The sequence below is a fragment of the Drosophila ananassae genome, chromosome 2R (assembly GCF_017639315.1).
Source record: "Drosophila ananassae strain 14024-0371.13 chromosome 2R, ASM1763931v2, whole genome shotgun sequence".
In the NCBI taxonomy this organism is placed as follows: Eukaryota; Metazoa; Arthropoda; class Insecta; order Diptera; family Drosophilidae; genus Drosophila; species Drosophila ananassae.
This window is the reverse complement of record NC_057928.1, coordinates 18,888,511-18,911,085: the sequence shown is the minus strand read 5'-3', so window position 1 is coordinate 18,911,085 and position 22,575 is coordinate 18,888,511. Positions and strand designations below refer to the sequence as shown.

Here is a 22,575-nt window from a genome sequence, read left to right as displayed (position 1 = left end):
CCAGATTTTGATGCAGATTGATGGGGAATCGATCTACAAATCGTTTAAGGTATTCCGCTCAAGAATCGGATGATTATTGCCAAAGATATAGCCTTCGCAGGGGGCCACATAGTGGCTCCATGCACTTTTCTTGATTTTCGAAGGGGACCCTCCAGAAAATTTAATTAAAAATCGAAAAAATATTTTGTTCCCAGATTTTGATGCAGATTGATGGGGAATCGATTACAAATCGTTTAAGGTATTCCGCTCAAGAATCGGATGATTATTGCCAAAGATATAGCCTTCGCAGGGGGCCATATAGTGACTCCATGCACTTTTCTTGATTTTCGAAGGGGACCCTCCAGAAAATTTAATGAAAAATCGAAAAAATATTTTGTTCCCAGATTTTGATGCAGATTGATGGGGAATCGATCTACAAATCGTTTAAGGTATTCCGCTCAAGAATCGGATGATTATTGCCAAAGATATAGCCTTCGCAGGGGGCCACATAGTGGCTCCATGCACTTTTCTTGATTTTCGAAGGGGACCCTCCAGAAAATTTTATGAAAAATTGAAAAAATATTTTGTTCTCAGATTTTGATGCAGATTGATGGGGAATCGATCTACAAATCGTTTAAGGTATTCCGCTCAAGAATCGGATGATTATTGCCAAAGGTATAGCCTTCGCAGGGGGCCATATAGTGGCTCCATGCACTTTTCTTGATTTTCGAAGGGGACCCTCCAGAAAATTTAATGAAAAATCGAAAAAATATTTTGTTCCCAGATTTTGATGCAGATTGATGGGGAATCGATCTACAAATCGTTTAAGGTATTCCGCTCAAGAATCAGAAGGATATTGGCAAAGTTATACCCATCGATGGGGGCCATATAGTGGCTCCATGCATATTTGAGGTTTTTCAACCCTTTAGAGTGGGGATCCCCTGATCCCACTGAGAGTTTCCCAAAAATTAAATGGTTTTCAGCTTCCTCACCTTTAAAATCTTCAAAGCCAAATTAAAACACCCCCAAGAACTAGTTTAAATAAGTTTCTTGAAATATTTCCAGTATATTATATGCAATTTGTTCCTTAAGTTCGTTTCGTTCTGTTGCCATGTCCATACAATTTGTTATAATTACTTCTACGATTGGTTTGAACTTCTCAAATGTATTATTTTAGTGAAGCATTTGAAAACATAAATACCTCTGCTGGGAAAATAGAGCTCTCGTAGTTACCGCATTACAAAATGAGAAATAAAGATAGTCTGGGATTTGGTAACTAATGTAACTAATTTTATTTTGTTTTACTTAGTTTTTACAGGTTTCAATAATTTATCTTTTGTGTGTATGGTTTTGTTTTATTTTATAATTAATATATAGTATAATAGCTGCAATAATATAGCTGCATTTGTGTGTGTTTCTTTTCCTTTGTATATATATATAAATATGTATGGATCTTCACTTTACAATCTTAAATGTTAACTACGCAAAATCTGGTTTTTTTTTGTTATTTTCTTTTTTGTGTGCCATTGAATATGCTTGCAAGAGTCCTACGATAAACTTTCGTTATAATATATATATGTATAAATATAGCTACAATATATTTATATCAATGTGTATAGTCAAAATGTGAAATAAAAAACTGTATTTAAAAATATGTTCCTTTTTTTTTGTCGTTTTTTGCGTTTTGTTTGCCCTTGTTCTTATATTGTATATAAACCTTTTGAAATATTTGATGTATATAATTCATGCTTTTGCGTTTGCGTTTAATAAATTGTATAATTACTAATATAAATTAAGCACTCGAAATTGCAGCTGCTTGAAATGCATGCTCGACACTGTGCTGTGCTTTTCGGCTCTAGCTCGGGGAGCAGCATTAAATTATTCACATCATAATACCCATGTAGTTATTTCGTTATTTATTATGAACTTTTTACAAAAACCTCGTCCTGCCTATATATAATACTCTAGTTATAGCGAAATAATAATAAATTAGTGAGTAGCAATTAGAGGGTAAGCAAAGCTCGCTAGGCAAACACAAAGTAAGGGACTAAAAAAGCGAAATCTAGGCATTGCGTGATTTGTTTTCCTCAATCTCCATATTAGCTAAGACATCGTAAGGTAAGCAGCAAGCATTTTAGTCGTACATTAAATAGTTCAATTCTGGCTGGAAGTACAATTAAATTAAATAATGCTTATCTACTGGTAGAGTGTCGCAGTGTGCCGTCGCATTCTCCGTTTTGTACAATGCACTCCTTATCCCTATAACTTTTTAGATTTTGTTTGTTCTATACTAAATTTCATATATTCCTTGCCTCCTGCAGCAAGTGCGGGTGAGTTTGTGTTTTGTTTTGGTTTTGCTTAGTACTCTCATCTTGTCTAAATTGATTTGCAGAGCGTCATCTTATTACATAGTGTTTTTCCTTCAACTTCTCCTTCCTTCAACTCGTTCAGCACACATTCACATCAATATCCATATGTATGCGGTTTGCGGAAAAACTCAATAAAAATTAGTGTTTGTGTGCCGAGTGTTGCCTATTTCATTTTGTTCAGATGCCTAAACCTATACTGAAATTAACATGCCCATGCTCATCGCCCTTAGGTTTTAGATTTTAACACTATACACTATAAAGAGGATGCTTAAATTATTGCGACCATCGTGTTGTTTCTTTTGTTTTGTCTAGTTTTGTAGTTTTTGATTCTGAATGCCTTGGTCGTAAGTTTCCATCCACTTTCGATTAACGCAGCTGGTTTCTGTTTCGAAAAAAAGAGATAATCAGAATTAGTTGGGGAATACTTTCTTTACAAAAAAAAAACAGAAATCAAGAGTGATGATGAGAAATAATAAACATTTTACTAACATTTTACATTAAAACGTGACAAGGCGTTGCGCAACTTATAGTCGCTGGGTTTCTGTTTCTGGATTCTTGAGCCATTCACTGACGTCGTCGTCTCTTCTTCCGATAATGATGATGATGATGGTTTTCTTTTTTGATGGATAATGGATGGTGATGGGGGTGGTGATGGTTGGTGGTTGTGGAAAACAAAGTGTAAACGCTTGAACACAAAAATCACACAAAGCACTTCCTCCGAAGTATTGTCTTTGTTAAGTTGCTTGCTCTCTACAATTGCTGTCTGTCCACTTATCTAGGCCGTTGTCTGTGGGAATGAAAAGAGGCGATGATCAAACGGAAAATAAATATGACAAAACATAAATAGACTAAACAGTGATTCAAATTAAGATTATTAAATGGAATTTATGAAGCTAAGCCAGCAACTGCATATATCAGAAGTAGAACTCACCTGAAGTACTGATCGTGCAGGGACTGTCGCTGGAATTCGGCGGCCTGTAAATACTGTATATATGTAATTAATGAGTTAGGATATGGATTAGGGAATTGGGAAACCTGTAGTTGGTCGGCATAGGACATGCGCAGCAGGACATCCGAGTGCGGCTCCCTAGGTATAAGCATATTTGGCCGAGGATATTGACCAACATTCGCTATTATCAGATAGGAGAGATAAAAATAAAATGAATTAAAATTTTTGGGAAATTTTAGAATGAAATTAAACGTAAACCTCAAGGGGTATACAAACTCACGTGGCAGTTGGAAACCGGCCTCCGGTGGTTGCGGCTGTGGATGCAAAGGCAAATGTAAATGAGTATGAGAGTGTGCATGATATTCTCTCGTCAATCGTATCTGAAAATTATCGAATATCGTAGAAAGTTTCAAAAGAGCCAGTGCTTCTGCGTTACACAATTTGTATGCAACGAACGGGTAATGCGTAATGCGAGCGGGGTTAGATTATATATTTAGATGGTTGGTTGGTTGACATATGTCGATTGATCCTGATCCTGGTAGTTAGGTGCTCGATCAGGGAGCAGAACAAAGCATGGCAGTTGATAATGGCAGTTGGTTAGCACATACAACAATATGAACGGCATGACATAAGTAAGATACGTGCTTTTTGGGCAAATGTATAAATGGGAAACTGGACTGTGGTTAACAGGTGGTGAGCTGACAAGTGGACAAAGTGAGTTTTGTTTCGGTTTGCGGTTCGATCGAGCTATGCTATGCGATCGTTTCACGTTCCAAATACGATTGATTGAAGTGAATATGAGTCGAGTGGAATAAAAAAGATTTGTAGCCTACCATACGCACCATGTGCTCGCCCGGGTCTAACCCGACGTGGTGCGGCGGCGGAATTCCCAGGCGCTCTCTCTCCATCTGCGATATCGCTGGATTCGCGTACAGCGGGAACTGTGACGGATGAATGCCGCTGTTAAGATAAGGAATAAGAATTAATATTGATTCTATAAGGATTAAAAAGATATCTAATATACCGTCGGTAGTACTCCATCCAGTGCGGATCAAGTCGGGACTGACTTGCTGCAGCGGCTTGTGCGTTCTTTATTTCTTCCAACTCTCTGTAATGTTCAAAGTGGATTATGGTTTAGGTTTAAAGAAGTTAGAAAGGGCAGGGTTTCATGTGTTCTTTGTTAAGGATTCATGGCTTGGAGCGGTCATCTTGGCAAATAATAAGTAAATTAGGCGTGAATTTCGACGTGCGGCAAAAAAAAAAAGTATCGAATTGGCAAAAAAGCTGAAGGATTAGGGCTTGGGAGTTAAGATGAGATGAAGTGTCAGTGCTGGGTTTGAATGACTTTGATGGAGTTTAGGCGTTGAAATGAGGGTCTGGTTTGGCTGGTTTCTTGGTACTATACCTCTCTCTGTACATGGGGCCCATTGGATGATGATATGGCACCATCTGTTCAACAGGACTGAAAATGAAATTGAATCGGTTTGAAATAATTACAATCAAGAAACGCGACAGGAGAACCCGAACATTACAGAAGAAGAATTCAAAAAAAGATTCCTAACACCAGGCGGAAAGATCCGAGGGATGGACACCCCTCCGAGACTCACCTGAAGGCGACGTGGGGACGAGCGTACTCCGATAGCTGGCGCAGGGCAGGCGTATCCGCATACGGGGGTTTCAGTTCCGCCTTCAGCTTGGCCTGTTGGGCCGCCTGCTGGGCAGCTGCCGCTTGTTGCTGCTGCTGCTGTTGCTGTTGTTGCTGCTGCTGCTGGGGCAAGTTTACAAAAATTAGTTTTCCAAAAAAAAAAATATGACAATGAGCTGAGTTTCTCCTCACCTGACGCCTCTCTCGCTCCTTCTCGGCCAGCTTGCGATCACGCTCCTCGCGCTTTCGCGCCAACTTGGAGTCAGCCACTGGCTTGAAGATCAGATCCGTCCTCGTGCACGAATTGTAATCCCCGCGATCGATGTGCCGCACAAATCTAAAGATTATAACAGTTAATACAAGATTCCTCAATAGTTTCCTAAAGACTCTATCCATACATGGCAGACTGGGAGCGATGGCATTCGGTGTCGTCCGGTTTCGCTTCGGGACTGGGCCCTCGGGGTATATTGTGCGTGGGACTGGGAATCTCCGGCTCTGGATCCGGCTCAATATCAATGGGCACTGGAGGTAAACAGAGATTAAATTGTGACTCAGTAAAGACCGACTCCGAAATCTTACATGGCTCCGTGGGATGATGCGCTCCACCCAATCCCGCCGAGTTGGCTGAGTGTGCGTGCGCCCTCAGGGCATCCATGTGCGAAGTGGGCTTCAGTCCGTGGGGCTGGCCATCTTGCGGCGCAAACGGAGAGCCGTGCGGCGGACCCGGCGGATAGCCCGGCATATGGCTGCCAGGATAAGCACCCGGCGGCAAGCCGGTCGGTGTGCCGGGGCCGCCCATTCCAACTGGGCCAGGACCGGGTCCCGGTCCCTGCGGCGTCTTTGGCGTGGGCGGCTTGTTCGGCGGCATTCCGACCGGCGGCTGCTGCTGCGGCGGAGCCTTCAACTGCTGTGCTGCCACAGCAGCTGCGTGTTGCTTCTCCGCAGCAGCTGCTGCCGCGGCCGCTGCAGCGGCCTCCTCCTGTCGCGCCTGGGGGGGTGGTGGAGGTCCCTGCAGTCCGGCGTGATGAGCAGCCATCACGGCGGCTGGATCTAGAGGTCCAGCCGGTGGCGGCGGCTTCATATAGGCCGGGAAACCAGGACCATAGGGCGTATACCCGTAGGGAGAGTTGAAGGGATGGTGGTGCGGTGAATAGAACACCGAGGGATGGAGCAGCGGGTGCGGATATGGCGACTGACCGGGATGCACTCCGATCTGCGGGATTCCGCCACCCGGAGCAATCAGCGGCAGCGGAAGCGGCATCTGTGGATGGCGTATGACCGGCGGCGAGGCTCCGGGCCTCAAGTGTGGCGGAGGAGATGTTCCCAGGCCGCGCTGGCCCGGCTGTGGCGCGTACATCTTGCTCAGGGGGCTGGCCATCAGCGACGCATTCGACACCGGCGGCGGTGTCATGTGCGGCGATTGCTGCCGGAGCAGGGCATGGCGATCCCGTTCCGCCACAGCGGCCGCCGCAGCGGATAAGGCGGATGAGGATGGGTGATGGCTGAGCGGCGACTGCGGCACCGGATGCAGTGGACTTTGCCGGCTGAGGCTGCTCACACTCGAAGCCGGGGAAGCGGCGCGATGGGCCGCCGCCGCTGCTGCCGCCGCCGAGTTGGGCACTCCTCCGGGGCCAGAGCCGCTTCCAGGACCTGCTGGTGGCGCTCCTCCTTGTCCGCCGCCGCCACTCGTTATCTGCACGCTGGGACTGGCGCGACTGAAGGCGGATGAGGGCACCGTGCTGCTAGTCGTGGTCAGGGAGACGCTACTGGGCGCCATGCTGGCGGCCACCGAGTGCGGCGTCACTGGCGCCGAGGAAACTGAGTGCGAAGCGTGCGGTAGGTGCGAGGGCGGGGTGCGTCTGCTGAGGGCGGATTCTGGAATACCTCCCAGTCCTCCGGGTCCCGCCAGCAGGGCGATTGGTCCGCCGGCTATCGAATGCGACAGCAGGTGGTGGCTGGGATGGGCCAGGGCTGCGTGCGCCGGATGACCCGGTGGCAGATGGGCCAGATGCGGATGGATGGGCATGGGATGGCCGATGAGTCCCGGGGGCGGCGGCCCATTGCCGGATAGGCCTGGCAGCGGCGAGGTGCGGTGTGGCGGTCCTCCCGCGGACACCGATCCTCCCGGTCCCGATACCGCCATCGTTGTGGAGGCCTGCGAGCTGGGCGGCTCCCGCGACACTTGCGGGTCGTGCAAGGATCTAGGCGGCTGCTGCGCCGGCGACGGAGTCCGCACTGTTCCCGCTGGCTGTTGCTGCTGTGGTGCCGGCTGCTGGGGCGGCAGTCCATGGTGTCCGGGTGCCTGGGGATGGCCCTGCAGCGAGAGGGGCATCGGCGCGTGGGGATGCATGCTCGGCGGCAGATCGTGCGGCCGGTGAAGCAGGTGTGGATGCAGGTGCGGGTGCGGATGCGGGTGCAGGGGCGACGGCGCCATCGTGGAGAGCGTTGGCGGGATGCCGATGGAGCTAGGCGGCAGCGACGCGGCCACCGACAGCGGGGGATGCAGGCCGTGTTGCAGACTCGGAGGCCCTGCACCCGCGAGTGTGGGCGTGGGCTGGTGCAGCGACGTCGGCGGCGGCGGAGGCTGGGGCTGCGTCGGGGGGCCACCGGGGGCTGATCCGTGGATGAGATTTTGCGGATGCATGCCCGCGGGCGAGGGGTGCGGCGACTGGAACTGCTGCGGCGGCATTGACGGCGGCTGCGAGTTGCTGTTGCTGCCCTGGCTGTCCTGGCCGGGAGTGGATCTCGCCGAGGCATCGATCGGACTCTCCGGTGGCGGGCCGTACGGCGACGACTTTATCAGGTTCTCGCCTCCGTAGGGCTTGACATCGGCCTGCGAGACCGGGGGCATTGGGTACTTCAGATCCTGCGGCTGCGCGGGGCCGTACTTTCCGGCCAAGGGATCGCCGTACTTCAGCATTAGGCCGGTGGGCTCGAATGGTCGTCCCAGCGGCGGCGTCTGCACGTCGTGCTGGTAGTGCGGCTTGGGCATGGCGATTCCAGGTGGCGGAGTCGCTCCCGGCGGCACCTGATGAGCCGGCGGCTGTGGCGGTGCCTGCTGCTGCTGGGAGTCCTGCGAAGTAGGTGGCGGCGGCCCGTACGCTGCCACGTTGTGCGGCAGATGCGCGAAGCCGGGCTTTACATCGGGAATCTTCAGCGAATCCTGGTAGCCGGGCTTGTTGGGCGGCGGCTGGTGCTCCACCGGGTACTTGCCCACCTGCTGCTCCAGCATGTACTTCATGTCGTACTTCGCCGCCGCCGCCTGCATCTCCTGGCTGTACTTCAGGGCGTCCAGTGGCGGCGGTGGCGGATACTTGAGATCCTGCGGCACAAACTTCATCTCCAGCTCGGGCGGATACTTCTGCGGAGTGGTGGGTGGTCCGGGCGGTGGACCACCGGCAGATCCAGCTGAAGCACCCGCCGAACCGTCGCTGTGCAGCTGCGGCGGCTGTGGCGGCACCAGCTGTCCCGGCGGAGGACCGTACTTTAGCTGCGCATCGATAAGGTAGTTCGTGGGAGGCTGCTGCTGCTGTGGCGGATGCAAGTGGAGTGGCTGCTCCGGAGGATTTACCTCGCCGGGAGCAACGGCTAGAGGATGCAGTGGCATTCCCGGGGGAACTCCTCCCGGTCCGTGCTTCAGGGCATCCTCGTTCTTAATCTCGATCTTCACCTTGAGGTCCTGCGGCTCGTTGCTGTTCTGGTTGCAGGTGGCGTCCATCGAGTCCTCCATCGGCTCCTTCTTGATGTACACCGCCTCGGAGGGCGGGGGCTGCTGGATGGCAATGGGTAGCTGCGGCACCGGGGGCTGGGGCGGTTGCTGCGGCTGCGGCGGAAGCTGCTGCTGGGCGCTGGCCTCCTGCTTGATGGTGGCCAGCTTCTTGAGCATCTCCGGGTCGCTGTCGCAGGTCTCCATCTTCTCGATGGCCTCCTTGCGCTCCACCGAGGCGTTCAGGGCCTCAACGGTGGCGATCGTGGGCACCTTCATGGTAATGGGATTGGGATTGGGATTCGGCAGCGGATCCACGGTATTCGTCTCCACGCTGCTGGGCGCCTGGATGTTCGTCTCCTCGTCCATGTTCTTGATGGCGCTGTCCTTGCTGTCCTCCGCCGCGGTTTCCGCCTTGATGATGGAGGTCTTATCGTCCGACTTCGGCTCCAGATCGTTGGCGGAAATGTCGCGCTCCTCCTTGCAGCTGCCCACCGTCGTCTCCTTGCTGTCCTTGATGGACTGCTGCTCGGCGGTGGTCGTGTCCGTGGTGTTGGACTCGCCGTCATCTAGCACAGAGTCCGGCCGGCTGTCCGAGTTCATGCTCTCGACCGGGCTGTCCGGACGCTTGCGCTTGACTTGGTCCTTCGTGTCGCCAGTCCGGGCAACGCCATCCTCCTGGGTACTCGACTCCTGGCTGCTGACCTCCTGCTCGGTGCGCTTCTTCTTGTTCGGCGTGTCCTGCTTGCCGCCCTTGCGCTTGGTGGCCGAGCTCTCGGCCACGGATTTGGTGGGAGTCTTGGGACTGTCCACCGATGAAGCGACGGCATCCGGTGTCTCGGAGCCGCGCTTGGGTCGCTTTCCATTCGCCACGGTGCTGGTTTGGTCCTTCGACTGGTCCTTGCCACTGCCGCCGGATGAACCGCCGCCCGCAGACGCAGTTGATCCGCCTCCTGATCCGCCGTTACCGGCCGTGTTATTGTTACTGCTGGCGCTGCTGCTGTTGCTGCTATTGGTCTGTTGCTTGTTTCGCGTCCTCATCCTTGAGGGTGATTCATCCCTTTTGTGGGTCAGACTCGAATCACTGTCGCACTCGCTGGCCTCGTCCTCGGTGAGTGAGCTGTTCTCCTCCTTGGAGACAGCGGGCGAGGAGCGACTCGCCGTCTCGGCCGCCGTCGCCGTCGTCGCAGCTTGTGGTTCCGGGGTGTCCTCCTTCTTGGGAGGTGTGTTGCTATTACTATTGTTGTTGCTGTTGCTATTGCTGTTGTTAGCACGCGTGACGCGATTGCGGCGCAGAGCGCTCTGGCGTCGCCTCCTATGCGGCCGATTGTTATTCGCGCCGGGTGTCTTCTTCCACAAATAGTAGAATTCGACCAGCTCCGGTGTATCCTTGTGGGGGAGCAGGTCCTTGTGGATGCGGAAGAAGTTCTTGCCAAACTGACGCAGACCCTTGATGAACTTTTTCGTCTCGTCCTCGGTCCACTTCTTGTCGATGCCCTTCGAAACGGGGCACTTTACGAGTGCTTGTAGAGCTTTGCCTGGATCGTAGCCAGAATCGTGGAGCTATGTATATAGTGGGATTAGATATAGTTAGTTAAGGATCTGTAAAGGATTGGAGAATACGTACCACGTCGAGTGCGTTTATAGTGGTGTCGTCGCGACTGGCAGCCAAACAACCGTCTTCTAGTCCGCCATCACACATTCCTTGAAATGCAGCCATGGAGCGAGCTGCACGCAAGAACATTAACAAGTCGCCATCGGCCACAACGCCTGGACTCCATCTTGATTCCTCTAGTTCACGTTCATCGGTTTCCTTGTCGATGGGGAAGCTTGAGATTGGATTATAATCGGGCAGTTTTGCCTTCAGTCGTCATAGGAAGCAAACGAGAATGTTTGGGATTAGTTCAAAAACTCCAGGATAACACTTGATCAGTTAGTCCACAAATCACACAACCACACAGACCACACAGACAGACACTACAGGCACAAGACAAGTCTCTCTAATCTCACACGACGAGATGATGATACACAGAACTTAGAACTAATGCATGATTATGAATGAATAATGTATAATGTGTGCTACGGATTTGCTCAGATTTTGATTTGGAATACCAGGAAGTCACTTGTGGGAGAGGATACTGGTTTGGAGCACTGAGGATTCGAACTATTTAGAGCCAATTACTAAGAACTACAAATTATTTACAGGGATTATAAGGTATTATTTACAAGGAAGGGGCTTCCAAAAAATGATTAGAACTAAGATTAAGAAATAAAGTTAAGATGTTGTAGCCTCAGGGAGTCTAAACTTTTAGTCTAGAAAAGATAATGAGAAAGATATACTTTCGATTCTAAGGCTACAGAAACAAAAGAATCCGCATTCAAGTATAGAGGAATAGAACAAAAGGATTATATAGGAAACTCTTTTTGATTAACAACAAAGGAATTAAGGATTATATTTAAACTCTGATTTTTTGTTTGAGACTAATTTGTTGTTAAAATTTTGTAGTTCTTTGTTTTTTTTTTTTTTTTTGTTACCGTGAGCTGAATTTCTGATTTGTGAGAGTTATGTACGTACATAGACATCGTTTACCTGGTGGCCGGGACCCACTCGAATTTCTCCTTGAGTGGAGGCCGCCATCACCCTTTAAAAACACGCTTCCGGTCCAGTGTTAAGCCTTTTTATGCCCTTTACGATATGAAAATTCAACTGCAAATAGAATAGAGCGAAAAAAACACAAATCGTTAGTGGTAGTGGACGAAAAATAAAAGGATCAAAAGCATTTTCAATAAAGCGATGAAGTTCACATCAACATGCATAAATAAATAATCCATAAAAATAATGCCATGTAATGTGCGGACGATGGAGTGGCGACAAATGGAGCGAAGGCATGGAGAGAGTGGAGTGCCATGGAGTGTCATGGGATGGGGGGCCATGGCTGACGGGCACTGGAAATTAGGGGTTTACGTTGTCGGACGATTGAGTCCCACTGCCACTTAATCGCCTGCATATGTTAATGCCTCCGCCGCGTACAGAGCCCCAGGGGATTGGCGGACTACAGTGGGGCTATCGGAGTGACTGACAGACGAATGCTTCGGCTTTTCGAAATGGGTATTATGATTTAAGCCTTTTTTGAGTCATGGGTCTTGGAGATCTACCATCCACTGACACAGAAACTATTAAATGAGAGGACTATACCGTCATTATAATTAATAGTATCCAATTAGATAGAAAGCCACTCGTGTAATCCCATTTGTGCCATAAAACCCACAATAAATATTCCAATGTCTATAAAAATAGAGTATTCCGGAATCCGGATTCCACTTCCTGTCTCCTGTTTTTTAACTCGATTTTTTTGCTGACTGGTTGGTGGTTTTTTTTGTTTCTTGGCTTCGCCTTGTCTGGCTGGCCTGACTTTCCTCCTCCGGAGTCCGGAGTCCGGGCCGAGGAGGACTCTCTCGGGTGTGCGTGCAGCTGTAAACAGATTTTCCGCTCAAGTAACTCCGCGAATAACTGTAACGAGGCGGCCAAAGTAACCACACCACATCCATACCCATTCCCATTCCCATTCCCATTCCCCCTTCCGATAGCAAGAGGAATTATCATTAAATTTGCTTATGAATCAATATCATTGGCAATGCACAGTGACAGCCGAGAGCCGAGAGCGCCGAGAGAGGTGGAGGAGTTTCATCAGGAATGCCGGCGGTGTTGCGGTTGTGTGGCAGCGGCACACAAATTATGGCAATTAAAATCAATTAATTAAATGCAGCGACAGGCTGGCCAAGCAGCCAGGCTTGCCCACAAAAAAACATACAGATATACACACTGGGTAGGAGTGTATATACATTCGTGTGCATTGTCGACAGATTTACACTCAATAAGGCACGACACGCCGCCTAAATGACTGACGACGACGCACAAATGGAGGGAGGGATGGGAGGTAGGACTGAGCACCCAGGAGCACAAGGGGATGGCACCGTGGTCACAGAAATCCGGTATTCCGCCAGCCGCCAGCACACTCGCTGGCAGTAATCCCTCCTTTTGGCAGACACACACACACACACGGAATGAAATATTCATGACCGCTCGAAAAGAGGCGGAACATTTCAGTTTCAGGGGGAAAAAATACAAAAGTCTCAAGACCCGTCCGTCCGGGCGACGAATGTTTACCTACGAATTATTGTTGATCCCGAGCGTAAGAGCCAAGTTATCAATGGATTGCCAGTTGCGGTGTCAGTTGCGTTCTCAAAATACCATTAACCTCATTTATAGAGCTTTTTAGATTAGACTCTGACTCTGATTTGGTATTCTGACTCATAAACGGCTGAAACTTTCAGTTCTTTTGTATTTCGAGATGTATTATGAAATTTTCTACCTTATTTTAAATTATTCCCTTAGTTAGTACCTGATACTAGCACTTGTACGATGGTAAAATTGTAATTTTTCGCCATATCTGAGACCAGTGTGCAGTCGTTTGGGGCCAACACTTATCAAACGACATCAGCAGCAACACCATACCCGGCCTCTACCCTCCATGCTCCGCTCCAAACCACACCTAACCAGGTTGCCTGCCTCTGCCTCTGCCTCTGCTCGGGTTTCGACGGCTTGGCCTGGCCTGGCTGCTCTTGCTTTAACTGGCAGCACAAAACTTTTTTTTTATGAGGGAGTCGTGAGTGGAAAAATTTCATATAAACACACAAACACAAGGTGGAGAAGGGGCAGTGGCAGTGGCAGTGGCCACCAGAGCGCAGGGCACGCGACCGAACAAATACCCGAGATCCCTGCCCCGATTCCCAACGGTAGTAGTTCACCCATTCCCATTCCCATTCCCCACATGCCACAGTGCTGTCCGTTCAAGTTTATTATACTAACTATAGTTATTAACTAAAACTAGTGACATAAAACTACCTAAACAATAAAGATTATTTGCTAATATCTTGAGCCAAATATTATTTTTCCACCACTGATGATAAGAGAAGTAGAAACCCTATTTTTTTTATGGAAAAATAAAACTGGCAACACTGTCGAGTCCTGCCCAAGTCCTGGCCAAAGGGATGGCGCTTGGGGAAAAATTGTGTAATAACTGCTGGCAATGTGCTAAGCTGTTCCTCCCGCTGGCAAAACAGCCTGTGGGCTCTACGGTGGCTTTTTGTCCCGGATGGTGATGGTGTCGGTGTCGGTGTCGGCATCGGCGTCTGTTATAAAACAAATGTAGTACAAAAAGCGATGTTGTAAACGCACAAAGCCATAAAATCTGAAAAGACAAAACGAAGGGCTCGAGTTCGAGCTCGAAAACCGACAAACCGACACACACACACCCGACACACCACTATACACACATTCGAGTCAGCCAGCCAGCCAGCCAGCCATCCAGCCAAGCCACCACCGAAAAGTGCCCTCTGCCGTGTTCCTGATCCCTGTTGTCCTGGTCCTTTTTTTTATCCCCCCTCCCCCCGTAAAATACCACAAATTATGGCACACACACACAACAAGAGAGAGATGGCTATAGGCAGAGTGAAAGAGAGGGAGATGTAAGGAAAGTCTGCTGCCTGTACTGCCTGACTACGTGACGTTCTCGAGTACTTGGCTCTCGCTTAGCTCTCGCTCAGAGTGAGTCACAGGGGCAGTTACTTGGTAGGTAGTACCTGGAAGCCCTCCGTCCTCCGTCCTCCGTCCTCCGTCCTGCCCGTCCTCCTTCCGCCCCAAGGCTCTCTGACCTGTGTGCGCAAATTTAAGGCCAATAATGCTGTCAGCCTCAACTGGCGTGTCCGTCTTCGCTCAATTAATGTCATCGCATATTATAAAGTAACAGTGGATTAACAACTCCGGGTGTATCATGGGAGGGGGAGAGGAACCACTACCACTACCAGTGCCAGTGGCAGTGCCCAGAGCCCCCCTATCTGTGGCTGGAAATTGTTTTCTAAACAGCCCATAAACATAAACGAAAACAAAGCGAGAAATGTAAATGAAAATAAAAACTTGGAAAGCCAACAGGGAGAAGACACTGAGAGAAAAAAGGGGTGATACTATTAAACCAAACTATCTAAGATATAATATTTGTAATATTTAGTAATAATCTTGCAATCTAGAAACCTTATATTTTTTCAAGATTAATTAAATTTTTCTCAGTGCATTATAACAACATAGGCATTGGCCGCAGAAAGAGGAAATTCAATAAACAATTTGTAGCATGAGTAGCGGAAAATTGTGTGTACGCACGCGGCTAAACGGACGCGAGTGGCTCCAGCTCCCAGCTCCCAGTTCCCAGTTCCCAATGGGGGGAAAATGGGGTTTTTCAGACGAGGAGCTCTATAGCTCGTCGAGCAGTTCGTTCGTCTTTCTCTCTCTCTCTGCTTAGCCGAGTGTAATTTTTGAAATGGAAAAGCTGTCGACTGTCGACTGTCGTCGTTGTAGTCGTCGGGTTCGGCTGGCCTGGCCCGGTCTGGTCTGGTCTGGAGGAAGGCCTCTCCTAGCTTTAGCTTGTTTTTCTCTTTGTAATCATCGCTTGCCAATAAGCTGACTAATTGACTGACAAATAGGCATCACAACTACTAGTGCTACTACGAGGGGCGTTAATAAGAGCCCCGCCGCTGCCAGACTACTAGACAGATAGGCCGGGGAAGGGCATGATGTTCCCCTTATGCCGCAACTGTACATTAAGGGTGGTGGCCCATAATGCCAAAGACCTTATCTTTATCTCGATGGCCGGGCCTCTCAGCGAGAGATTATTAGGTTAGCTCCCCAGGGCTGATGGCGGAGTTTAAGTGATATGGCAGCAGTAAATGAATTAGACCCCCGTCTGTGATTGAGACCCTTTCTCTCCAGACCCACAACGTATAAAAAAAAGGGTGGAAAGTGAAACCATCCAGGCATCATCAGGCATCCTTCAGCATCAGCATCAGCATCACTTTTCAATTGACTCGCCACAGACTCTAGACTGTAGACTCCAGACACGAGATTCGAGTGGGGTTCAATCGCTCTGAACTTGTCCAATCGACCGGAACTTTCAATTGAACCACTCAACCGAACCTTTGATCCCAGTTGTGTTCTAAATAGGTGGTATTTTGTTTATTTTATAAATACATCTGTACTTTGATACTCGAAAGAGCTCTCTAGAGGGTAGAGTTTATTAATGTTTATTGCATTGGGGATTTCGATTTAGAGTTCCAGAACAGATTTCCTGTTTAAAAAATCAATGAGTAATGGTAGTTCTATCACTGAGTAGTACTACTACCAGGTCACTCTTTTAGGACATATCTGATATGCCCTCCAACACCCACCAATTGGCCAATTGAGTTCCGTCATAGGTAGTCTTGCAGTTAGACGACATAGTATTAGGGGGTATCTATAGCCCCCTCTGGAGCTCCTATGGAGCAGTCGTGAGAGTGCGAATAACGGTGCCTGCATCTGTCCAGCTGAAGGGTTCGTGTCAAGTACGGAAATCCCATTAAACGCTGCTAGCCAGGCACTTTGTAGATGGCCAGCCGAGTAATGCGGTGTGTATCTATGAGATGGGTTTTGGGCCGAGTGTTGTGAAAGCCAAATTTTCACAACAAGTCAAAACGAGCAACGAGTCAGCAACAAAGAGAGAAAAAGAAACAAACAAAGGCCCAGCCGAACCGAATGAGATTGGGTACTACTATGGACTGGAAACTGGGGAACTGGGGATGAGACGACAGACACTCGACGTTTAACCAAAAAGCCATAAAACAAATTTCTCTTTTCTCCGCCTGGGTAATGGAATTGTTTGCCGCCGGTTGGTTGGACACTGGCTCTGCTCTGACATTGTTCGTCTAGATGGCCAGGCCAGGCAGCCAGTCCAGTACCAGGCAGCTTACAGTTGTTATGCCCATTACTCAACATCAACAAGAACATTATGCCACCGCAGTGGCACTCACGCTGCTCCGCCTTCAACTCCATGCCATGGCATTCCTATTCATGCTCCAATCTCTGCCACACATACACCGACATGAACATGCCACTCCACTCCACTCCACTCCAGCACTCTCCACATGCTTTTCTTCCATTCAACCCAAACGATTGAGCATCTATTCAAGCAGTCTCCTCCTCTCCATCCCAGAAGATGATGATGATGCGACGACGACGACGACGATGCCGACGATGCTGACGACGACGAAGGCGAGTCAACGCTCCAAAAGCCAAATAAACGACCCTCTCCATCTGCCTTCCACCTCTTCTGGGGGTCTCCCCTTGGGTCTGATAACCTGTCCACTTTGGGGTGGACTTTTCGCAGGAAAATCTCAGGATTTATAAAAAAAAAAGTGTTGAGCTAGTTATGGTATAGTATCTAGTTCTACCTATAGTTGACTCTATCTCTAGTCTTCAACAAGTTTTTATACTTTTTATTCCTTTTCCTAGTACCTTAGCACCTCCTTTTAAAGTCCACCCCATTTGCTAATCCATTGGCCCGATCGGATGCGAACTGAACCAAAACCGAGGCGAGTGGGGTCGTCGGTTGCATCCGAATCGCAATCCGAATCGGTATCCGAATCCCAAAAAACCGAATCGGAATCAGAATCGGTTGTATCTGAATCGGAGAGTTGGCGGCGGCTGTCGACTGTCGGCTGTCGGTTGTCGGCTTCGTTTCATACGATTTGTTGGATTTGCTCATGAAGTTGTTAAACAGATTGTCGGTGTAGATACCTTCATCATGCCTCCCTCCTCCCGTGCCATCCCCGGGCCAGGGGTCTGGCAATCCGGCCAATTCCCCCACCGCTTCTGTGTCTGTGTATGTCGGCGTGTGCGATTAGTTTTATGTAATTTTATCGAGTATTTTAAGGATTTTGTGGCTTATCCGCGCTTCATTTCGAAATTGTTTCGTGTTTGTGAAGCTTGTGTGTGGGTTTTTTTTGGGTGGGGGATGTGTGTGAGGATGTGTCCCTTGTCTTGAAGTGGAGAAAAAGGAGCATTCCGCTCACTGCCTCTGTCTGGCCCGCCTGCCTTGTCCTTTTTTTCTCATCCGACTCTAGTGTTTATGGAACTGTCGTTATTTGTTTGTTTGGCATTGCTCGAGTGCCTGTATATGTGTCTGTAAATGAGCTCTTTGCATGTCTCTGTTCCTGCCCCTGCCCCATGCCCCATGGCACTCAGTTAATAGAATTACACACAACGCCAAAGATTTATGGGCCCATTTAACACGCTTTGCATTATATTCTCACCCATTTCGGCCTGTTCATTGATTCTACACTGATTAACACGAGCTTAATTATTCCTATTTTTTTTGCTTTTGTTTTTGTTTTTCCCAGCTTTGTAAATAAAGAATAAATAATAATAACAATAGAATGAATGGCTGCGGAATATGGATTTTAATAAGCACTTTGTGTGTGCTAATTATCTTATCGCTAAATGGAGTTAACACGTAACAGGGAGACCGTAACTGGGATTGATTCAACACTCCCTCTGGTCCCTGGTGGTGTTTGTCTAGCGATGGCAGCGTGAGTGGGAAATAGTTCAAGCGGGGATTAGGGGTGTTCTAAAAAACAAGTTTAAATATAAGTAAAATATCTCAAGAGTGTAGAGTCTAACTAGTTTTCTGGAAAGTGTTCATAACTTTGCTCTATTTTTCCTTCTACTAATCATGTTTTTAAAAACTGTTCCCATCATAACTCAGAAACTACTCTACCGATTGATCTGAATTTTGGGATACAATATTTAAAAAATATTATATAACAATAGTTTGGTTAATAATAATTTAGATACCATTTTATAATATAAAAATATACCAATTTGTTGGCATAACATTTTCAAAAACTCCCCTAAATTAGCTGGCTTGCTAGTTTTCTTGAGAAAAAAATAAAAAAACTTTGCCTTTTTCATAAGAATTAACCCCATTACCCCCTTAAAAACTAAATATTTTTAAGCAATACCCTCTCTAACTAATTTTAAGCTCCTTTTCAGCCATAAAAATATAAAATAATCTCCTAAAAATAACTAAAAACATTTAGCTACTAGTAATTAGCATTTAAATATTCATTTATTTTGCAATTAGCACATTAGGGGCTTATCTCACGCACACACCTCTAGGACTAGGGACAGAGACAGCTTAGAGCTCAGGGCTCAGAGCCAGCCAGCAATGCTAATTAATTCGCTTATGTAATGGACAGTCCCAGCACAGGACGGAGAGAAGCACAAACTGAGGGGGAGACTGAGGGGTAACCTTCTAATCGACACCAATAAATCGACACTCGAGTCAAGTGTGCGCGGACAGGCGGACAAGTGGACGGGCGGACAGACGGACAGACGGACGGAGGTTTTCAATCAGATAAGCAGCATTTATAAATTAAAAGCGCAACAAAACAGATTAATAAAAGTTCAACTTTAACGGCACCTTATAAATAAGCCAAATGACTAATAATAAAATATGAAAGCGCGCACAAAGCCCCCAACATCAAAGGCATCCAGAGGCCCCACAAACCATACTGAACCGCAAGGGAACTCATCCATCCATCCATCCAACAGTATTTTATGTGTTTTTTTTTTTTGGTTTTTGGTGAAATATTTGTGATATTCCGTGAGCTACCAGCTACCTTGAGTTTCCGCTCGCTTTTCCTTTTCAGTTTCGCTTTTTTTTTTTCATTAAAATGCATTATTAGCACGTTATTTATTAATTAAACACTTTAGCAACAATCTAGCCGTTTTGTGCGTTGCTCTAATCTTATAATCTGAAGGTCTTGTTGAAGCCAAGGCACTGGGAGAAAAACTATATTTCTTTCTTATAAGAAATGTTATAATTTTATGAGAAAAGTAAGCATTTTCCCCAGTAATCACCGTTTTTTCTTAATTTATATAACTTTTCATAGAAGTTATACTCTTCTACCTAGTAGTTCCAGTTTTTTTTTATCAGTGTATAGTAAGAAATAAGTGCACAGGAAAAAAACTAGATTCCTTTTAGGAAATATTATAATTTTAGAAGAAAAAAGTAGGCATTTTTCCCCAGTAATCCCTATTTTTTCTTAATTTTTATAATTTTACATATCAATTTTATATTTCTACCTATAGCTCTATATTTTCTCTCAGTGTATAGTGAGAAACAAAAGCACTATATTCTTTTTAAGAAATAATTGGATAAGAAAAGTGCCTTTTTCCCCCGAAAGGCAGTCTTAAAAGCTTTAAATACCCTTTCATGGCAGTTATAATTTTCAAGCTAGTAGCTCCACCTTTTCTCCCAGTGCATAGCTCGGTGGGTGTGGTGTAGATAAGCCCCGAAGTGCTAAACAAATGGAAATGGGCGCTTCAGACAGTCGAGATAAGAGCGCTGAAAGGTGCAAATTGCTTGGGAATTTCCTTGAAATCAATCTCTACATTCCCCGAAACAACTGATTCGGATTTCGGTTCAGAGTTTTTGGGCGAAAGGGCACTTCATTAGAAGGGATATCGAGTGTCGAAGCTAATCCCTTCCTCACCAGACTCATACAACTAATTTACGAGTGTTTGCAGTCATCATTTGCTCGAAAACAATAAAACAGTCGAAGCCAGAGAGTCTCATCTCCGAGCCATAAACTAGTGGCTTATAATTGCCCTAAAAGGGAACTCATTAGCGATAACTATGCGGATCAGTTGTTGCTTTGAAACCCGAGCCAGTAGCCAGTAGCCAGTAGCCGTTCTCTTCATGCCTTCATGTCTCCATGCCATTATTGAAAAATAGTTTCCGGAGGAGCACCATCGCATCAGCAAAGTCTCAAATTAAGCAAACAAATGGAAAGTAATTAAATGTGTATGTTCCAGGGGGGGGGGGGTGAGGGGGATATGAGAGCTCACCATGAATCCAGGGATGATGTGCCCGAGTCCTGGGGGGTTCCTTGAGTCCCGAAGCGTAAGACTCCAGACTCCAGACTCCAGATACTCTCTGGTTTCCACTTCCCAGACTTTATATAGACTCTTTTAGGCAGCTGGGCTCCCGTTGAATGTTTTCTGGGTCGATGGCGGGTGTTGGACGGGGTGGTGGGGTGTGCGGGGGTTCCTGTTCCTGTTGCTGCTGCTGCTGCTTCTTCTTCTCTTGTTGTTGTTATTGTTATTTTTGTTACTCAGCGAGGGGGCAGCGAGCGGCCGGAAATGTATATTTTGGTTAATTTGCACAAACACAGCTGGAAGGCGATGGAAAGAAGATGACGTAGGTGAGAGCCGAGACGAGCAAATTTTATAAAAATAAAAAACCGATTAAAAAACAAAGACAATGCAACAGTTTTTTAAGAAATTGGTAGAGTGGAAACCCCCTTTATGACTTATTTTCTAAAGATGTTAATAATTCCCAGACAATTAGGTCAAGCTTAAGCTATAATTTTTTACTTAATTATAATTCCACTTAAATTATAAATAATTAATATATTTTTTGTACAATTTTTTTTCAGCAACAGTGGCGGCGGGAAGAGAGAGCAGGAGGCGGGTGGGTGGAACGGCCAGGAGGGGAAGGGGTGTCGGTCAGGAGCATCCTTGGAGGGTGGCCAGGAGTGAGGAAGAAGCAGAGCCACAGGCAGAGCGTTGGTGGTGAGGTGGTGACGCCGACGCCGACGACTGCGGCTGCGACGCAACAACGGTGGTGGGTTGCCTTAGTTCTTCTTGTTGTTGTTGTTGTTGTTTTATATATATATTTTTTTTTTTTGGTATATTGTTGTTGTTGGTATAGCTGCTGCTGACGCTGCTTTGTTGTTGCTGCTGCGCTTGCGATTCCTTTTCAGCAAATTTGTTGAGCCTTCGCCTTCGCCTTCTCCTTCGCTTTGCATTGTTCTTCTATCCCCCTACCCCTCCCCCACGAAAATAATAAAAAAATTCATAATAGACTCCCCACTTTTGTCAGTGTTACCTCCCCCCTCCCATAACCTCACCCCTCTCTCACTCGCGTCGCATAAATTTAAATAATTTGCACGCTGCGCAACTTTGGAAATTAAATTAGTGACACACTTAGTAATAATTAATTTTCGCACACTTGTTGTAGATTTTTCCTTACGTTTTTTGGCGTTTTTCTCTTCGTTGTTGTTTTTGTTGTTGATGTTGTTGTTGTTGCTCTAACTGATGTTGTTGTTGGGCGCGTGAAACTCGTCGTTGTCGTTTTTTTTTTTTAATACTCTTCTGTTTTCAGTTTCTCTTCTTCTTTTTTTGCATACACTTTGCGCACACACACACACTAACACAGAGTAACACACACAGAGAGCAACGGACACTCACACACACACACACACATACAGGCACGCACTTTTGGCTGCTTGCTTGCGTTTTTTATTGCTTTTTCACTCGATTAGTGCGCGGTCCGCGGGGGCTTTCGCGAGCGTTTTCCAGCCACCAGCTGCAGCCTGCGGCGTTGCAAGCGTTTTCACCAACAATTGGGGCTATTTTCTTGGCCAAAATGCGTGCTTTTTAGCTCGATTTACAACAATTTCTCCGCGCTCCGCAAAAAGAAGCCACCATTTTGTAAAACTTTGTAAAGTACGGTAGCGCTGCTCGGACCAGGGTGGCCACTCTGCTAAGGAAACGGCCTAAATAAGCCAGCAAAACGGTGGCATAGCAAACAGCTTCTAACAGCGTGTAAGAATATAATTTTTAAAAATATAAAATACAATAATGTAACAAATATACAATCGTGAAATGTTGCAAGCCATTAAATGAGTTCTTAAATATTCGCTTTTCCTTATGCAAATTTTATAAGTAACTGAGTTGCTTGGTATTTCACTATTTGCCCGCCAATAAAATTTCGGAAAATTCGCGGTATTTAAATACAGAATTTAAGATTCACTCACTAAAATGTTGTTTTTGAAATGCAAATTCTCAGAAAGAAACAAGAAGACAATAAAGAAACAAATATACGTTAATTTTTTATTTATTTATTTAATATTATTAGAAAGACAGGGTGATTATGGAAAACATGGCTAAAACTAAAAGGTGGCATCACTGTTTACCACTTTTAAACAAAAAATA

At 46.8% G+C, this 22,575-nt stretch overlaps 1 protein-coding gene across 19 annotated transcripts; it reads right to left on the bottom strand.

The window, feature by feature from the left end:
• Positions 1-1,393: 1,393 nt before the first annotated feature.
• On the bottom strand, positions 1,394-22,127 carry LOC6506959 (arginine-glutamic acid dipeptide repeats protein). 19 transcript variants are annotated; one of them, XM_032454858.2, is made up of 16 exons: positions 21,611-22,127; positions 20,425-20,750; positions 11,224-11,355; positions 10,276-10,509; positions 5,522-10,211; positions 5,341-5,464; positions 5,135-5,279; positions 4,905-5,065; positions 4,703-4,759; positions 4,322-4,405; positions 4,131-4,257; positions 3,578-3,677; positions 3,384-3,478; positions 3,280-3,332; positions 2,838-3,135; positions 1,394-2,730 (listed from the first exon to the last, which is right to left on the bottom strand). In XM_032454858.2, the coding sequence occupies exons 3-15, from the start codon at positions 11,284-11,286 to the stop codon at positions 3,120-3,122; spliced, it is 5,949 nt and encodes a 1,982-aa protein (XP_032310749.1). In that variant the 5' UTR covers positions 11,287-11,355; positions 20,425-20,750; positions 21,611-22,127; the 3' UTR covers positions 1,394-2,730; positions 2,838-3,119. The 19 variants fall into 19 exon arrangements, with proteins under 19 accessions (XP_032310749.1, XP_032310752.1, XP_032310755.1 ...); XM_032454861.2 differs by having other exon boundaries at positions 3,280-3,323; XM_032454864.2 differs by having other exon boundaries at positions 3,578-3,611.
• Between the last annotated feature and the right edge of the window lie 448 nt (positions 22,128-22,575).